Source organism: Oryzias latipes, chromosome 6 (genome assembly GCF_053564925.1).
Source record: "Oryzias latipes strain Hd-rR chromosome 6, Olatipes_Hd-rR_3.1".
Taxonomy (NCBI): Eukaryota; Metazoa; Chordata; class Actinopteri; order Beloniformes; family Adrianichthyidae; genus Oryzias; species Oryzias latipes.
In genome coordinates this window covers 16,641,545-16,662,242 of record NC_136242.1, presented here as the reverse complement: position 1 = coordinate 16,662,242, position 20,698 = coordinate 16,641,545, and the positions used below count along the sequence as shown (strand labels likewise).

The window sequence follows — 20,698 nt, the reverse complement described above, 5'->3', positions numbered from 1 at the left end:
ATGCCCACCCAAACATGTATTAAGAGACTCGTAGTGAAGATTTAATAATTAGTACTCACAGGATGTAAGCAATGACTCCAATGGACCAACAGTCCACGGCTTTGCTGTAGGGCTTCTGTGCCAGAACCTCTGGAGCTGCAAGAACATTTTTAAATGAACACAGAACCTAAAATCCAATGCAAACAGTCTGGCCTTCTACCATAAGTCTAATCCTCCACAATAATTGCAGCACATGACTAAATTTAACCCGTGGCTACTGGCAGATTAAACTAAGTAATGTTTGGCCAACTCGTACATCCAATTATCTTTGAGTCAGTTTCCATCAATGCCAAGGATCACAGGTCATCCTCACCCACGTATCCAGGAGTCCCGCAGGCCGTGGCCATGACGCCACCCGTTCCCTCCATCTTTGACAGGCCAAAGTCACTGATCATGATCTTGGAGTCATCATGAGGACTAAAGTACAGCAAGTTCTCAGGCTGAAACAGTAAAAAAAAAAAAGAAGGGAAATATTTGTCATGTGCCATTTATTTAATCTATTCAGAAAGTAAAAATGAACTGACTTAGTTTTCACAAATCCGGGCATGAAAAATGTGTTTATTCAGATTAAAGCCTTCTCCCTTTGGGGAATGGGGTGCTGCAGCTTTGACCATTTGGGGGTTTAAATCCAATATAATGAGGCAGAGATCCAACTATGGAGGTATAATTTTACTGTAGAAATGAACCCAAAACCTTCCATTTTTGTGGTGGACTCTCATCCTCCAGGCCACAGAACAAGTTATATCAGCCAAGATGCTCCATCTGTTTACTTAGAAAGAAAATCCCGGCCACTTAACCTCTTTGGATGATCAGGCCTAGATGTGGCATCAGTTAGACGGGTTAATTAGAAGGGATTTTCCCCGTAAGAAGACTTAAGATGTGGAAGTACTTCAGTGCACCATTAGGGTGTTGGTGTACCTTCAGGTCTCTGTGCACTATTCCCATGGAGTGCAGGTAGTTGACTGCATCCAAAACCTGCCGAATGAGCCTACTGGCATCCATCTCTGTGTAGAAACCCTTTTCCACAATCCGATCAAAGAGTTCACCTCCAGACACCCTTAAACGAGACAACAGGACAAGTTTACATTATTTTGATAGCAGGTTGACGGGTGTAAAGGTGTAAAGGTGGCATCAAATAATCAGAAGAATAAGAAAAATACAATAATACTTTTAAACAAATAAACACACAAACTCCATGTTTAATCATGTTATCAATCATCATATTTAATCCTTTTTCAAGAGCAATGAGAAACAGAACATTGAATTTTAGGTGTTACAGTTTTAGCTCAAGTCATCAGTAACAAAATAAAAAACAAAAAAGTTTTCACTCCTGATTGTGGTGTTAGAAATATCAAATCAAACCAAATCAAACTTTATTGATATAGCACTTTTCATATAGAACATAACACTAAGTGCTTAAATATGTGAATACAACTTCTAACAAATAAGATAGAGACATCAGCAGCGTCCAGGAGATATCCAATTCTCACGCACGCAGAGACTCAAGACAAGCAGACTGCATTGTGACAACCTCAGAGGCTGTTAGGATGAGACAAACCACTATTTGGTTTCACGCACTTGATACCAACTGTCAAACACGGCAGCGGAGGTGTCATAAATTAGGTTTCTCTTTCTCGACTATAAAATTATAACTATAAAATTCTCCGCCTACCAGTTAATGCTTAGAAAAGGCTGAAAGTTTTAGAATTCATCAATGACAATGCCTATGTTTAAATTTTAAAACTCAGAAAGCTCATTACAAAACATATTAAAGCCCTATTATAAACAATAGCTTATAAAAGGTCCTTTCTATAAAAAGAAAGGACCCCAAATTTCTCTCCAATATGTTACAATCTTATAGACAAACCGTAAATTGTTACTTTGCAGGACTACTACTTAATTATATTTGAAAAGTGAAGGAATTATGAGATACTTAGTGTTGCCTACATGTCTTAACCTTTTAAATAACCTTTTACTTTTTATTTTACTTCACAGCATTTCTTTGTCATAAAAAAAATAAATAAATAAAAATACAAAAAAATAATAAAACAAATGATAAATCAATTATTTTTAATTGTCAAATTGATTGAATTTTAATTATATTACTTCACTTGTTTAAAAAGATTTTTTTTGAAAAGCTGATTCATGATTTTTTCCTAATGAAACATCATTTTGTACATATTATTAACTTTTGATACTTGATCAAATTTTTCTATGAAAATTCCTGAAACAGTGTTTTGTCTATTTTACTGACATATTATTGTTTTTTTTAATCATATCAATGACTTTTATAAGTAACATAATCTGCATATATTTTGGATACTTCATTGCCATGTTGATTTCTAAAAGTTATTTTTCCCAAAATAATTTAAGTAATTCATCTTTGTAATGTGTTTCAAATTGATTCAAAAATCTTTCCTAATGTAGCATGATTTTGCACATGTTTTTAACTTTTGATACTTCATGAAATTTTGCTATGAATGCATAATCTGCATATATTTTATATAACTGATCTGCATTTGCAATGTTGATTTCTGAAATAGTTATTTTTAAATAATAATTTAAGTAATTCATCTTTGTCATGTGCTTTATTGATACTTTACGATTCTTAATTCTGTCTGATAAAAGTTATGAACTGGATATTGATAAATCATGTTATAAAATGGTTATAGTATAACGGGGTGGGATTTTATAAATTCGCTTCCTTCCACTCCCTTTCAAGCAATGTTTATTAATATGCCTATTTATCCTAAGTTTGATTAGTTAATGTATGAATGTATAACTGATGATTGTATTGCTTTTGTGTGTCATTTCTATGTGATTGCTTGAAATAAACCATTTCAAATTCAAAAAAAATTCAAAATTCAAATAAATCCAATTAAAGGCAGACTGAGAAAAAAGCTGGTTATTTTCAGAAGTTTGCATGGGTTTACGATTAAGAGATGCTGTGATCAGATCCTTATTTTTTGACACAAAAAAAAAACTATTTTTAACGGTAGTGAGCTAACCTTTGCACAAACAGCATGATGTAAAAACAAAAACTAAATGTTTTTTGATCCCTTTGGGTTTTCCATCTTTTTGTTCATATATGATATAACATGCTTTTTGTCGATTTCAACCAAAAATAAGAGCAAAAAAATCTGTCATAAACTAACCACTGAAGCTTTGCTTTAATTTTTACAATGAGTCTGTCAGTCATGCGACCTCAAGTCAGTGACTCAGTCAGTTCTCAGCTGAATAATGCCCCTACATGTATTCACAATGATAATCTAACATCATGAATGTATTTTTGGGGGGTCTATTAGACATTGAAGAAGCTGCAAGACATTTATTTTGAAAAAATGCTGCAAAAAACTTTGATTAATACTACAAATCTGTGTAGTAGTGTACAAATCAATTCTGCAATTAAATCCTTTTTACCAGTCAAAATTTAAGTTAAAATTGTTACTTTACAGAAAAAATGTTTACAGGCACATGACCTATTATTCTATTCTCTTGTTAAATAAGTAGATAAATAGAATTAAATGTTTGGTCACTCCAATAAACTATTTAGTTAAATGTGCAAAAGTTACATATATTAACTTGTTTATCTTATTTTCACAACTTTTATTTTGAGAAATCTATTTGTCCTGGTAAGTTTGATGTATTTCTTTAAGCACACACATTTGACTGGTACTTACTAAATGACAGTCTTGTCCCAAAAAAATGTAACAGCTTAGTGAAAAAAGCTCTTTCAAAAGCCCATTTTTTTTAAGTTGTCTTGCATCTATCAAATGTCATCCTGACATTTTGTACCAATGCAGTGTTTGCCACTAATGCACATGCCATTCAATACTTTCAAACTACAAAAGATAAAGGCAGAACACTAAATGTGACAATGTGCCTGCTTTTATAAACAACTGCCAATAACCTCTTATGTTAAAGAGACTTTAAGGCAACATTAAGCACCTTACAGAGATAACGAGAGGCCAGAGAACTGCTGGCTAAACTGACAGTCCATTAGTCACAGTAGCAGGTAAATTATCTGGACAAGGGAAGGCTTTAAACCATCTTGACAGCTTTTGCTGCTCGAAAGAAAACCTGGAGATCTTAATCTTTAAAATTAATAGAATGTGTTTAAGCAAATTCTGGAGAAAGACAAAAAAATTAAACAAAGAAGTGTTACTGACAAGGTTGGGAGTTAGCGTAGTCACAGTAACATTTTTTAGCAATATCGGTCTGTTTTTTATGTGTTGTGGAAAAGGTTAGGACTTACAAGTATTGTAAGGTGCCTATCATGTAGCTTGAATAACTGTGAAAGCAGTTAATCAAAACTGACTAACTTACATGTATCTCTGACTCTTTCGTTTAATGCACCTTATAACTTGGTGTATGTTATATAGGACACAAGCTTGAAAATAGACTAATCATTGACAGTTTGTCATATAATCCGGTGGGCCCTGTAATGCAGAAAAACTGGTAAGCTAAAAGCTTCCTTACGAGGAACAGATTGTGTCAAGAAAGTTCATTAAAAATGTCTCCTGCACTTATTGAACGTAATGGAAAGAAAACGTTCCAGTGCATTATTTAATGAATGTGATGGCACGATATGAAAAACTATAAAACGTTATTCCTTTTTCAAGTATTCACTTTGGCAACGACGCCTCAAGGTCGTCAGCTAGCCTCTGGCTCAGAACACAACCCATTATCAAAATGACAGGCCAAATGGAAGGCCAAGAAGTGACCTACACACACAGTGTGGTGGGTTGTTGTACTTACAGCTGCATTATGAGGTAAAGGTGATTCGAGCTCTCATAGATGTCTTCCAGAGCCACTATATTTTCATGCTTTATCCTGAAGGAAGAAAGGAGAGAATTCATTGTTTGTTGCTTTAACCTTTTTTCCAGTTTTCCATTTTATTTTCTCAAACATAAATGTTTGTTCATCCTAACTGGTGAAAACTAGCCAGACTGTAGAGAACATTAAAGGATCCAGACTCCTGGCAGCTGAAACCCCCAAGAATAATAATATGATGGATCAAGATGCTGGGAGTCTGTGTCCAAGCAACTGCAAAAGCAAGCAAGGTATGGCTGCATGCAATGGATAGCAGGGCTGGTGTCGGGAAAAGAAAAAAAAATGCAGGAGATTTGGGATAATCTCAGAGGACTGAGCAACACAAGTCTGGAATGAAAATTAGATTGCAGCGCAAAGGCTGACGGAGAGAGCTAAAGAGCATGAAGAGACGGAGAGAAACAGATAAAACTAGAGAAAGAAAGGGGGGAAAATGAAAGCAGCCAGCGGATAGCAACTGTAACTAGGCAACTACACCCAACTATTGCAATGCTTAATTTTACAGTGACTGATAACTGAGCTTCTCTGGGAATTTACCCATCAGGCCCTAGAGGAGAAAGGGGGGTCTAGTTGTGCAAATCTAACACGGGTGTGTGTTATCTAAACCCACACAAAGGTTTAAATACTTTATTCACAAACAGACTTGTCAATAACTGTTAAACATAAGGAGGGAGAGCAGAAACAGAAACACTCAAGACTGATGCAAAGTGGAGAGCCTCTCTTCTGCAAACATCCGCTTGGTCATGTGGCACCTACTTCCTGAGAACGGCAATTTCGTTCTCGATGCTCGTTTCCTTCCCCTTGAGAGCTTTTTTGGGAATGCACTTGATTGCAACCATCTTTCCTGTGGCCTTCTCCCGAGCCATCACGACCTCAGAAAAAGCACCACTGCAAAAACAGAAAAGGGGCGCATTACTCTCGCTTTGTGTGAGCTGAGACAATATTGACACATATTCAGTGCATAACAGCAGAGCACTCAGACGTCAGAGTACATAAACAGCATATTGTGAATATTTACAGAGAACCGCTGCCGTCGACACACACAGCCTTCTTTGCAGGCGTGTGCGGCCCAAAGCATGGCAAACACTTTTAAACCTTAAAAATAAATTTAAAAATAATTTTTTTTTTAAATCACACCCACTTAGAAGCTCAGATAGCATTATCTTTCTCTGCCATCTGCCTCCATATATGACTGCCTTTAAAAACAAATACAAAATTAAGGAGAAATTTGTACGATCAATCTGTATCTGTTGCTATGATACCAGGTGGACGATAAAGCTTGCTGAGAAGGCAGCGTGATTGCTTTTCCTGCGCCATTTGTTTTCATTAGTCACCGTTTTCCTTCTATGCATCCTCAGGACGTCTTTATGTCAAGATCATAACAGAAATGGTGATCTATGGCTTTCTGGATCATGTTCAGAGATTTAAAAAAAAAATGAGAGCACCTTTTGCATATAAATATGGATGGGTGGATGGATGGATGGATGGATGGATGGAAGCATGGATGGATGGAAGCATGGATGGATGGATGCATGAATGGATGAGTCTCTTTTCAATGCAAACTACTGCAAAGAGCACAACAAATTACCTTTTTACCTTTCAGAGGATTAAAACAATGAAGAAGACTCATTTAAAACATGTCACAATGTCTGCATTAGTGCAGGCCTGCTATGTTGGTCTCACTGATCTGCCAAATCTTTTTATTATGGGATGCTTCACAGCAGCACCACTGAAAAAAAAAAAGGGTGACCCCAGCTTGAGACTTTATTTCACATTCTTTTACAATATGCACGACTTGGCCACAGATAAAACAATTGGAACAAGACAAAGAAACATCTAGCAAAGTTTTTACAAGAAAAATAGTGAAAAAACATATCTTTTTTTTTATTTCTCAAAATCGACTTAGAATAATAAAAATAGAATATGGGCACCTGGGAGGAGAGGATGCTGGAGTAAAACCTTAATTTAACCGACTAACATTATCACAAATATTATTAAGCGTTTTCTTTCATACTCTAAAGTAGTACCAAACCAAAAGGACCAGACGAGCTAAGACGCAGCTGGATCTTCTCCTAGAATGAGAGCTCCCCTTCATCATGACTCGCATTACTTTGTGAAAACCACCATCTGACTAAAACTGCTGCCACACAAACCCTTCACCCACCGTGGTATTCCCCCAGCGTTGTTCTACAAGAATACATAAAGGTCAGATTGCTCATGTAGTCAGTATGAGGAGAGTTTAAGAAGTAAGTAAGAAAGCTTAAACTTTGCTGCATCGTTTTATTATTAAAACTTTGTATAATTCAAGGAGAACTAACGTTATTTACTTTATTTATTTATTTGGGTATTTATTTGGTGAATTGAACTGAGTGGCTGTTGTTGATGCTCCAAACGTATTTCCGTTGTTTCACTGACAATGACAAATAAATCTTCTTGAAATCTTGAAATCTTTGAAAAAAAGCTGCTTCCAAATTTAAGCTGAGTTTTAAAGAGCCACTCTGATGAAAATTGTGTTTTGGGTGTTTTAAACATAAAAGATTTTTCACATGATGGCGGACACACAAAGAAAATTGAGATTAAAACAGCATTTCTGAGTATTTCCATCATGTCATAATTATAATGAAAAGACCACTTGGAACGCTTTTAGAATGGATCAACAGATGATTGGAGTGGGACTTTAACTGAAACTGAAAAAAAGAAAAAAAACAGCATGGGTGTATCACACAAGCATAAGTAACAAAGAGTTCCATATGAAAAGAAAAGAAACCGTAAAGGATAGGAAAGGTTAATTGTAGTTAAGTCACACCAATATTAAAGTGACAGTGATAGGAGAAAAGCGATACGAATCAGTAACATCCCATATATTTAGTTATATAAGTAGTTTACTAAACCAATGCAATGATTAATTTGAGTATTAAAGTACTTGTACATATTAAAATTAGTGACTTTCTAAATCTACATTAGGAGATCTGTTAAGCTTTCAGGGAATATACACCGCCTCCCAACAGGCTTCACACTCAGCGCCACTGTTGGCTGCAGTTAGTCCCACCATGGCCTTCAGAGCCAGGCTAATCCCCAACTCCTCCATCGCGCAGAGGGGGAGGGTCAGTCCGTCCGTGCACGAACACACTACCTGACTTCAGGAGAGGTGAACTCGCTCACTCCATGCGGAGCAACATTTAGCTTGGAGGATTTGCATCTCTGCCTTGACCTCATTCTGCCACACTATGTGGGACAATATGTAAATTCAGCAGGGAGGTCCAGGACACCATTTGTTGGTCTTTCGCAGGTCACTCTTTCCACCTAAGCTGTTATGTCACGAGGGCCTTATTCCTCCCTTTATTTCCACTGCTGGGTGGATGTCAGCAGGAATGGAGATTCCTCCACTCTCTAGACACATCAAGCAGGTTGCAGGCCGCTTTTCAGAGCATGCTTTCTGCAGGAGAGACGGAAACCACTTGTAGACTCACATAGAGGGTGTGCTTAAACTGTATAGCACAATTTCGGTCTCCTGGCTCACCACAAAGACATGCAGCGGCATCACTTCCGGTGAATGACAACATGACACAATCCAAGGCAGCAGGTTCACCACACTGTTGATGCAAAAAACCTGAGAAAGGTTACGAGCTAGCTGCCAAAATATTCAATCAGACAACTTATCATTTATTAAAAACTAAACAAAACAATGAACGTCATTTTACATTAGACCCTGGCCAGTGAAGTTCAGCAGGAGTTTGGAATCAAAAGCAATTACCATTTCATTGTTTTGTAATGCTAAAGAAGCAGTTCTGAGTGATCAAGACGGGCGCTATTTGTGAGTATAAACCCTCCCCGCTGCAGAAAACAATTAAATTAGCTGAGATGAGAAGGGTTACCTGTGGAGCAATATAATGAGCCACTTTGAAGAAGCACAAGGTAATGATCTCTAATTCAAAATAAAGCTTTTAATTAAGCTCATCTACTTTTTTTCTGTTTTTGTGTCAGCAATTTGAACAAGCCTTAGTATCCAGATCTTGGGATGCTAAAAAAAAAAAGTTTAGATTATCCAAACTTTAAGTTTGTCCTGCATTCAGAGGGATGTGCTCCTGATTTTCACAACAAACTGCCTGTGCCGGTCAACACCACCACATAGAGTACAGATGGTCACACCGAACCGCGTGAGTAATAGGCTTGTGGGCTGCTTCCAGGAGGGAAGCCGCTAACTCATGCTGCAGATGCAAAGCGGGCCTCGTTTCACACAATCGCCCCGGCGCAATCTTGGCCCACAGCCCGGGACGCTTATGAAAATTCAGAGCCCAGCTAAGAAAAACCGGATGTTTCGGACAGAAAAGGTTCGTTAATGAAGGGGCAGCATCTATTGTTTTGCACTTGGGTGATCACACTGACAGATCTTGTGTGAGATGCATTACTGCAGGCGTACCATGACTAAAAACACGGCTCTAATCCAAGCAGATTCCCAGACAATTGAACTTGATGATGCCATGTAGTTATGTACGGGCCCCTTAAAACTAGACCCTGGATTATCCAGACGGCCATCAACACATTCATAACTTACAAAAACATGCATGTTCCTCTATATACACTGGAGGGGTGTGCTGTCCTCTCGTGGTTTGAAGAGTTTTTTGGTTTTTGTTTTGTTTAAGCAGAAGATGCTTTTTTGCTCTACTTTTACAGTTTTTTTAAAGGTCAGACTGCACACTAGCCAATAGCACATGGCAGGGTTTTTTTCTAACATCTTTTTGGAAATCAATTTGTTGGTGCTAAATTAGAAACAAACTAAAAAAAAAGTGAAAAGTGTGTCCATGTGGCAGGCTGCTAGTAACAAAGTGGCCAAAAATATTGTTGTTTTTCCTTCAGCTGTTTGTAGGCTCAACACTGATTCATCCAAGCACACACAAACTGTCCCATCCTCATCCTCACATCTTGGTAAACACCAGCATCATACCACTGCTTTGGATTTGGTGGGACCAATTCCCCAATCCCACAAACCCAAAGGTGGCTGCAAAGGCAGTTTGAGGGCAGGGGGTTTGTGTAACTCTGCTGGAAGCACCGTGTCCATGAGAAAGAGACAACATTCAGTCAGGCAGTGACATTTGAGGCCCAAAGAAAGACATTGGGCCTAAAGCTGTGCTAAAAATACTATTCAAATGTCTTAAAAAGAGTTCAGACCAAACAGAGAAACCCCGTTCCTCGTAGCCATCATCACTTTTGCTGCATCCTCTCAGTTTACGCCTGGCTGTAAATGTCTGCATTTTTTTATGCTCTCATTCATTCATTTTTTTAAGTCATTCTTAGTGGAAAAGGTCTTTTTATTTCACCTTCTGTCCTGTTTAGAAGTTTAACCCGTCTTCTGGGGTCTTCCCCACAGGAAGGGGTGGAGTCTGCCCACCAGCACCTGCTCTGTCCCGCCCACCCGAACTGATTAACATTACTGCTGTTCAGCATTTTATTCTGATTCAGCTGCAATGTTTTGCACACTAACTATCCAGCCATTAGAGCTTTGTTTTAGATTTACAGCAGTTAGATGAACAGAGGCTTCACATACTTTATTTAAATCATAACATTAAGGATCTCCCAAAATAAAAGCTAATCTACAAGATTACAAGACAGCTCTAGACGGCTCCAGGTGGTCCAGAATGCTGCTGCAAGGCTTTTGACCAAATCTTCCAAGTATTTTCACATATCCCCCCATTATTAATCCAGCTGCATTGGCTCCCCATCTGTTTCCGAGTGCATTTTAAAATCCTGGCTTTAACATACCGGTCTGTATAAAAGAGCTGTACACTCCCAGCAGGGCCCTGAGATCATGTGACCAGGGCCTGCTGGTTGTTAAGAGAACCTGGATAAAAACTAGAGGTGACAGAGCCATAACAACAGTGACTCCATCCCTCTGGAACTCCCTTCTTCTCAGCCTCAGATCTGTAGACTCAGTGTTTTCTTTTAAAAAACAGCTAAAAACACATTTTTTAAATTGATTTTTCTTAATTATTTTCTGTGTTTTACTGTGAAGCACTTTGTGATTTTTATCTTCAAAAGTGCTATATAAACAATTCTTTTTAAGTTAATAAACAAGTATAACCTGTGTTTTGTTAAGGAGGCAGAGCATTGAAGTAGTACTGATAATCTTAAATAATGAGATGCTTTATTAAAGGAAATTTTGAAATTGGAATTTTACTCAATTTTTTTAATAGCATACCTTCGGAAAAAGCTGAATCAAGGATGCAAACGTAGACCCCCAAATTGTAACTTAAGCTAAAAATTAGTGTCTGATCAAAACTAGCAATTGGTTTCAGAACAAGTGTAGGTACTATGCTGAAGCTTACAGCTCAATCAGAAGCAGCTTTTTTGTTATTTTTTTGTTGCTTTCGTATACATTTTAAGACATAGGTGTTGTAGAATATGATATTTTAAAAAGAATAATATATTATCTCCTTCATGTTAATCCCAATACAACAATCACATATGTTTGTATGTATGTTAGATTCGGACAGCCCTACAAAAGGGGGCGAACGCACTATATAGTGAGTAGTGAAGGAATTCGGACACAGCGTACAGTAAGTGTGACATCAAACCTGGCTTGCTCCAGGTAAAAAGAAAAGAAAGAGGCAAAGCAATTCTGGTGCTGTTTTGATTCTACATGTTTCTGCCCCTTCACTCCTGAATCGAAGGGTTAGGAGATAAGGTTAATTAAGGGTCCATTTTTAGGGCTCACTTTAGAGCAGGGGTCGGGAACCTATGGCTCGCGAGCCATATATGGCTCTTTTGATGGTCACATGTGGCTCGCAGACAAATCTTTAATTATAGTTTTTTTTTTTCATTAGACCAGTCCTTCTCGGGCGCGATGCGATGTCAGAGGCGCGCAGTAGTAGCAGTGCTTAGAGAGAGAAATCTGCGCCAGCGCTATCAGTTACTATTATCTATTATTTCACAGAGTTTGTACCAGCTGGAAACCTGTGAATTGACGTGCCTAAAACTGCGCGCTCCCGTCTCTGAGAAAGAGCGCGCAGATGCGGGGACGGGATGTGTGAGGGAGAAAGCAGAGGGTGGGGGTGAGGGGTTGTGGGGACAGGCAGCAGGTGAATCGCGCAGGGATTGTAAAAACGTAAAACCCACTGCCCGTCACTCACTGCAGCGTGTGAGTGTGTGTTTGGCTCCCCGTCTGCATGTGAGCAGTCTGTCTCACATCTACAGAACATTCAGACCTACGATGACGTTTAAAGTCTCAACGCCTGAACGAAGCAGAAACTCACCACGTATCAACCAGACTAGACCATCAGCAAAACTACCACGAGAAATACTCATCATTTATTAGCAACAGAATAACAATGTTATTAAAAAGAATCCACAGACTTATTTTACTTTAAAAATGTTAAAATTAAATCAAATGCACACATTCATTTGTATATTTAGTTTTAAACAAATTGTCGCGGACTGAGTTGGATGGCTGTTGGGCCGCGTTAAAAGTTCTGGAGTTCATTGAACGCGTCAAGCAGAGATCTGATTGGCCCTCAGTTCTGTCGCTCAGCCTGTTGTTAGGTAGTTTGGACCAATGGGGTTCAGCTATGGGCCGAATAAGGGAAATGGGAGGGCTGCAGCGGGAGCAGGGGAATATAAAGTTGGGAGAAGCGCTCTCGTGTCGGCGGGAGAGATTCAGGAGTTGCTGAATTAATTGAAGGGCGTTTGTTGCGGTCTGCAGTAATCGGAATAAAGAACTTTAAAAGAGGTTAAGTCTCCGTGCCTCAGTGTGGGGAAAGGACACTACATTATTGTATGGCTCTTTCGAAATTAAATTTCAAAATATGTGGCATTTATGGCTCTCTTGGCCAAAAAGGTTCCCGACCCCTGCTTTAGAGGATCATCCCTCTCTTCTTGTCTGCTTACAGTATTGGGCATTTCAGCTCTGAACGCAGGGAAGGAAACACTCTGGATGTTCAGGCACCCACTGCAGCCAGAGGGTTGGAATACTAATGAAAGCTCAGGTAATTACTATTCATAAGACTCACGTCCTTCAACAGTAAGCACAGCCAGAGGACAGTGCTGGAAAGTGCTGAAATCTTCCTCGGAGGGAACCACTGAAGACTTTTCCATCATCCTGGTTGCCTAGTTGCAGCGTTCGTTTCGCAGCGTTTTCAAGGCCTGAATGTCTCAGAGATGATCAATGCATGAGGGACAATGCTGTCGGAACAACAAAGACAGCTGGAGCTTTGTGGGAGTACAGCTCTGAAAAAACACCTGACTGTTTGCACAATCAACAGCTCAAAAAAAATTGTCAGTTTTCCAACCTGACAGATAAAGCTACAAGCAGGAGGAGAGCTGACACATCTTAAGGAGCTGGATTACTGAACGACATGCTGAAACAGACCATATATTTGTCAAATATTCTCCCAAACACAGCAGCACATCATCAAGCTGTACTTGTTACATTTTTTTTATTCAGACATTTCCATCACTGCTTTGTAACTGCCTATAACTGAATTTCTCATTTTCTCATGGATGTCACCTGCAGCTCCTCTCAGAATCTCTTGGTCGCTCAGCACACAGCTTCATGTGCTTCAATCTTAATATTCCATTTGTTTGGCTTTTATTTCTTTATCTTTTTCGGGAGGCGAAGACACTTTGACTGCTTAAAATACTTCTGCTTAAGGTTCTTCAGGATAATACATGATTCCTCAGAGGTTAGCTGGTCACAATACCAGTTCTTAATGTCAGACGCATTGTTGTAAAGTAACTGACAGCCGTCAGCAATGCTGCTTTCCTACTGTGAGGATCAAACATGTGGTTTAAGACACCCAGTTCCACGTGATAAATAACTTATCGTCTGATGCCCAAAGCACTCGAGATCACCCTGCTCTGCACATCAAGCGGCCTTGAGCGCAATTCACCCCCCCAACCCCCCACTAATTTCCAGACTGAATTAATGTAGAGAAATGAAACTTTGATAGCTCTGTAAATGCTCTCGGCGCTTCCAGCAATCGAGAGTGGGGCTCATCTGAGCATCCGCCAAACACTCAACAGAACCAAAGGAAACAGATGTCAACAAAGATAACAGAAGCTACAAGCGCCGATGAGTCATACTGATATGATCAGTTATACTTAAGTGATTATGTAGAGCATTGCAACACCTGCGGGTTAATTCATCATTCCTTAACCTGCTTTGTCCCTTTTGCAGTCACTGGGTTGCCGGTGCCAGTCCCAGCTACTGTTGGGTGAAGGCGGGGTACACCATGGACAGGTCACCAGACTTTTGCAGAGCCACACAATCACACACACACACTCACACAGTCCTTGTGTGAGTTCCAGACCTTGGGGAATATAAGGTAACCAATGAACCTATGAAGCATGTTTTGAGACTGCAAGAGGAACCCGGAGAGCCGTGAGAAAACCCACGCATACACGGGGAGAACATGCAAACTCCACACAGGAAGGATCCCAGCCGGGATTTGAACCAGTGCCTTCTCACTGTGAGGTGAGTGTTAACCACTGCTCCACCGTGGAGCTACCTTCAGGTTAATAAAAAAATGACAGAAGAATTAAATTTAACTGCATTGTACATTAAAAAATGATTTCACTTAAACTATTTTTGAAATTGCTTGACATAAAGATGGAGTGTTTGATCTTACAAGTCGCTTTCACACAGGACCGGTCGGTCTGGATATTGTAACGACCCAGCTGGCACGTCACTAAGCTGCTAATTAAATGGCTTCATTGGAGAGCTGTCCGTGCCCCATACACCGCACGACCCCGGACAGTCTCCGAGAGGAAGAAGTAGACAGAGAAGCAAAATCTCCTTTTTGGCATCAACACCCATTTATTCCAACACTCCACAAACAGCCAAACAGCATGGATGTCACTTCTGTTCCCAGCCCTCTCACTCGTGGTTTTCACATCAAGATTCCCCACTTCCCATGAGTCTTAGGGGCTGACCCCTGGTCGCTACAATATTTTTGCCTAATTTGGGCCTAGGTGAACGCTCACCTGAATTTATTTTCAGGCAAACTCTGGTTTGCCTGAAAATAAGGATTTTAGGATATTTCAAAATAAACTGTGGTACAGTTCAGCAGCAGTGTAAATGAGAAGGTCTAACAGATGACCAAAGAGCAGACTTAGTTATTTACAATATTTGGCACAGAAAAAATAAAAAGTATATCAGCCCAAGGCAAAAATTTGAAAAAGCCAGAATCTATAAAACCTTGTAAAGTTTCTTATTGTGGAATAAGTTAACTCTTATTTTGCTTTTTTATTTTTCCCAGGTTGGACCATTGACTGTATGAGAACTGGACTGAGTGACTCCTCCCCCTGCGAGGTCCAGATAGGAAGTACCCGCTGGTTCCAAGTAGCCAAAATCTCATAGACTTCTATAAAGAAATAAACAGCTATTACTCTGTCATTCTATTGGTCATAGGTCTAACTTTCTATTACTGAAAGTTATTCAAGTTATAAACTGGCCGATCAGATGCCTCAATAAAAGCATGTGGTCTTGTGTTGAAGGCTCAACACATTTAATAGACAGAGTCTCTCAAGCCCGCTTTCAAATGGTAGGGGTGTGGTCTTTCAACAAGCTAATTCCTGATCAGAGAGTATTTGCCATAGAAACGAAGACTCATATCGACTCGGACAAATCACTGCTTACTGATGTCATCTGGCTCCAACATGGCGGTGTCCTTATCATCAAAAAATGGTGACTGAATTGACTTTGTTTCTTTGGAGCAGTTGGGTGACATCACACTCCCTCTAGTTGTCGTATACAGTCAATGGGTTGGACTGGACTATACTGCCCCAAACGAGCTGCTGTTGTAATTTGGTGAATAGCAAGGCAAACCAGATATAGCTATGAAAGCTTTCTGCTTCCCTGTCCCACACTATCCCTGTGGGAAGTCTCCTTAGTCCTGATTCTGATTCCATAGAGCAGAGGGGTACATAACCCTGTGGCAGAGCAGCTGGAAAGAGTGATCCACACTGAAATGTGTCAGGGAAGTTCGCTCTTTTTCAATGATGCTCCAGGCTGTAATGCTTTAGGCTGATTCACAAAGTTGAACTCTGAGGGAAGAAATCAAGGTTTTGGTAGAAAAGAAAAATGCATGTTTGAAAGTAAAAATGGTCCATTACATTAAAAAAAACAGTTTTTAAAAAAGTGCTGGACTATGTGAGCAAGAGACTACCTTCCACAGGCATCATAAGGAATTATTCCCAAATAAAACAAAAAATTTGTGTACAAATGACTCATGTTTAGAGCACTAGGTTCTACTTTGTAAGGAGAGAAGGAGGAGCTAAAGGCAGGGATGCCCACTTTAGTTTACTCTGTTTAGTTTAGCAATCAGCTATTGCATTTTGTAACTGATTTTATGGTTTGTAAAATTAATGATGCCCGTTGAGACAACTATGTTGTAATATTGGGCTAAATAGATCAAATCGAATAGAATTGAATTGAATTAGGCATATCTCACTTTGAAATTTCAGAATCTCAACAGTGAGCTGCAATCACTCCTCAAGCCTTGAGATTCAACGAGGTGGAATCTCCAAACCTGCCAGCAGTAGGGTTACTTAATTTTCTTTCTTAGAGCCTCAGCAGCTTAAGGGTCCGAAATTAGCCCCAAGGAAAGACGAGGACTAGCTTCAGTGGTGGAGATCTCATTAGCTCCACAGCAGGAAGAAGTGTGGTCAAAGCTTTAGTCATAGCCCACAGCTTCCTTTCTGAATGAAAACGGTCAAAAATGCCGAATCGCTATGCAAACACAGAGAAATGCCGACCTATCCAGCTGTTTTAATATATCCTCTTTCTACTATTTATTATTTTAATGTACAGTAAACCCTTGTTTTTCGCGGGGGTTATGTTCCAAAAAGAACCCGTGACAGGCAAAATCTGTGAAGTAGAAACCTCTATTTTTTCTTACAATTAATATACAATTAAATACTCTATTATACATGGAAAAGAAAGAAAAAAACATTTTACAGGCTCAACCATTTGTTTCACGAATAAAAGTACTTTAGAAACGTTTTTTTCAACAAATAACTTTTGTACTGTCAAATAATAATTTTAATCATCGATGTAAACAGAAGGCTTCAAATTGCGGAGATTAGCCCCGCCCACCGTGACCCGAGTAATTATTTAACGGAAGAAAATTTGAAATGGTTATGAAAAAAATACAAAGTACAGTCGGACAAATAGAGACTCAGGTGTATTTCACTGCTCTTCAGACTGAGCCGCTGCATCCTGACTCCGCTCTGCAGTGTTTTTTCCCTTTGAAGCCCGCGGTGCAGCTGTGTTTGTTCGGGAGAAGAACATAGTGATTGGCAGTTGTTGTTGCTCTTTTTTCTATGGGTTTTGGAGAAACTCGAAAATGCAATGTCGTAATGTAAATTTGGCACACTGATTTACGTACGTGTACATATTAAACTGCAACGTTATTGACGCACAGGTAGAGAAGAAGCGGAGTGACTTTTTAGCCAATCAGAATGCAGAACACAATGCAAGATGCAAATCCGTGAAGTAGGGAAAACGTGAAAAGTAAACCGTGTTATAGCAAGGGATCACTGTATGAAAATATGTGAGAACCCAAACAACTGTTCATTTTAGACAGTTTTGTTTTGTTTAAAATCTGTAAAAACTCAGTAAAAACACTTTCTCACAGCTGTATAATCAAAGTGTAGGAATATGACGTTATCAATATTTTAACAGACTAAAAAAAATGAATGTGTAAAGATTCTACAGGATAATATATGATTGTCCCCCCTTGAGTGTATAATTTTTTTGTTTAATATGGATTTTGTGTGTCCACTCCTAAGAAAACCCTATGATGTTGCAGTTTTGTCCATTAGTGTAATTAGGACACGGAATAGTTTAGTTTAGTCTGGTTAGTTTAGTTTAGCAATCAGCTATTGTATTTTATAACTAATTTTATGTTTTGTACAATTAGCGTTGAGACAACTGTGTCGTAATATTGGGCTGTATAGGTAAAACTGAATTGAATTGGATAGGAACTCAACCACAAAAAGAGAAAACAGTTCCCAAGCTTATGATGTGCAGCATTAAGAAGAGGAAGAGAATAATCTTCCTCTTCCATTTTTAATCCAGGGGCAAAGCTGCAGGCCTGCTGGGCTTTTCTAGCCCAGGTGGCCCGATGTGAACCCCGCTGTGCAGCAAACAAGCCCCCTCCTGACCAAGACAAGAACACGGATTCCTACTTTATACTGTAGTCACCCATGCAGGCTGAGCCGAATGTCATGAAAAAGTGCAACGTAAAAACTCAATAACAACACAGAGGATGTGCAAGCTGGCCGGCTATGGTTGAGAGACTTGTGCTCCTCAAACCTGGCAGTTGTGCAGACAGTAAATCACTATGATTCACTGGTGCTATTCCGCGGTTTTTTGCTCTTAAATTAAAGCCTTGGGGAAATCAAACCACCTTCCAGGTAAGAGCGTCTGACTGCTCAGTCCATCGGTTCCAGCAGTGTGGAGTTTGTTTTATGAGTCATCCTTCTGCGTGAGGGATTTTATAATGCTGCTCCTCAAAAAATACACATCAACTGTCATGCTGAGAGTTGATGTGGGAAATCCTCAAAAAAATGAGAGGATAGGACAGTAAAAACAGGGGGAAAACACAGTTGAGACAAAAAAATAAAAGAAAATTAAAAAAAAATGTAAGTAAAACCAGACCTGACCAGCCTCCATTTTTAAGCCTCTTGACATCAGATTCTGGGGAGAAAACAAACTGAATCCCAGAGGGAGAGTCCTTCCTCTGGACAGGCCTTCCACACAATCTTTTAGCCAAAGCAATCTGTGGAAAATTATTTTATAATTCCCGCAAAAAAAAAAAAAAGTGAAACACAATATCAAATGTGTGATAGCACCCTGCAGAATCAAATATTGACGGAGGCACATTCAGGGGAACGGGGGGTCTGTGGTTTACAATTCCTTTTACGAAAAAAACACAAAACAAAGGAGAGCTCCCTCAGAGAAGTGTCCTCTTCATCTTTAATCAAAACATTTCAAATTCCAATAATTAATTAAAAACACAAATAAATCAATAAATAACTCCTAAAATACACTTATGCTACTAACGTTTTATCAAAGTACAAAATTTGCACACGTGATATGGCTTCATATATTTGGTGAGTACCTGACCCACACCTGAATTTGGGATCAGCACACACAAGAGAGTGCCCCCATGTGGATACAGTAACATACAGCACCTGGTAGTTAAAGGCAACCTCCCTTTGAGGACTAAAAGAACCTGACTATCCTTATTTTCGAGCCTAGATGAAATTTTATTGTGTCCAGGTTGGCATAGCTACGCTGCATTTTCATCACAGGGGCTAGCTTTTTCGAAAACAACAGTTCTGATATCCACCTATAGGTGGCAGTAGTTGTAAAAGGTGTCCATTTTGTCAAAAAGCCATAATAGGGGTTTAAGAAGGGGCCTATCAGCCTTTTATCATTCATAGTAGATCTATTAAACTGAAAAGAAGCCACATTTTGTCAACTTTATTCATTAGCTTCATCAATGCCCACATTGAAACAAGTTGAGTCTCTCTACTGCTTTTGTATTATCTCTTTGCTCAAGTATCGAATTAAAAAGAGACAAGAAACCTTAACTATTCAGACTAGAAAATTCTGTTGGTATGGACCAAGTCTGCTTAGTTTGGTCCAGTTCAAGTCCTAAATCTTGTGCTTGGTCTGTATTCAGACTGCCTATGCTTGTAAACAAAAGCATGTGACTAAAGATCTCTTCAGTCATTGGCCAGGAATTATGAGGGCGGGGCAGAGCAACGAGAGAAAGAATAACGGAAGTCTTACGCTTTGCAATCCTTGTCGGGATAATTCAAACTTTTTATTTCACTAAACAATTTTGAACATCTATATCAACATCAGGTACTTTTTACTCGTTGCTTTGGTACGGTGGAGGCATGCTGCAAGGCGGTTACTGAGGAGGAGGCAGCTGAGAAGGTACGCTAATAAGTGTTTATGACATATAGATTGTCGGGACACCAGTGTGAGAAGCAACACATGTCACGTTAAAAGTTGTTTTAATGAACCCACATTCATCCGACCAAATTTCAATGACTTGCTGTGTCTCATCGTCATGGTTTCCACCTTCCTCTGTTTACAACCTATCCGGTTGAAGATGAAGACCACCTCGAAAGATGGGTCTGAAAGCGGTCCCTGGTCTCATACCAGGGTCCACTTGGGTGTATTCAGACTGAAAATTTGTAATCGGGGGAAACAAACTCTGGTTCACTATAAGCGAATCAAATGTGTCCAGTCTGAATACACCCAAAAGACCTGTTCAGCCTTTTCCCAAAAGACAAAGCATGATCATTTGCTAATGTAAGAACGTTTATTTTTAAAGGAGTGGAGTGATGTGACGTCAACAGTTCAAGGGGAACTACAGGAAGCATATTTACAGCTGCTTCATGCAAAACATCCTGGAAAATACAAAATAGGTGCTGTTGTTTCAGCACGGGAAAATTAAAGTTGTTCGAATAGTCTTTGCTTTTACAAAAATCTACTATAGCTGCTACATTAATCTGTGGAAAACTGGTGAATTACCAAACAAGACATTATAGGATTAAAGAAGATTGGTCTCTTTCGTGCTTCCCAACTTTTCTGCTTTATTCTAAAATAACTGTTACTAGAGTGTTAAAGGGTGTGATTACAGGAAACAATAATAATCTAGTTTTCTTTTATTTAGTAGAGGTCCAGTTCATTTTATTCCATGAGGAAAAAAAGAAAACCATTACACCCTAAAAAAAATGTTCAGACCCATCAACCAACCTTTAAAAAATAAATCCAGGAGACGCCACACAAAGGCAACAGACCAAAATAAACTCT

The 20,698-nt window shown here is 39.2% G+C and overlaps 1 protein-coding gene across 1 annotated transcript in view; it reads right to left on the bottom strand.

The window, feature by feature from the left end:
- camk1db (calcium/calmodulin-dependent protein kinase 1Db) overlaps window positions 1-20,698 on the bottom strand; it is a 29,194-nt gene that overhangs the window by 7,419 nt on the left and 1,077 nt on the right. The window contains exons 2-6 of the mRNA XM_004069923.5: window positions 5,626-5,757; window positions 4,798-4,872; window positions 958-1,096; window positions 353-479; window positions 60-135 (exon numbers count right to left, since the gene is read on the bottom strand). Coding sequence (XP_004069971.1) covers window positions 60-135; window positions 353-479; window positions 958-1,096; window positions 4,798-4,872; window positions 5,626-5,757 — 549 coding nt within the window. The remainder of the gene's footprint in view (window positions 1-59; window positions 136-352; window positions 480-957; window positions 1,097-4,797; window positions 4,873-5,625; window positions 5,758-20,698) is intronic.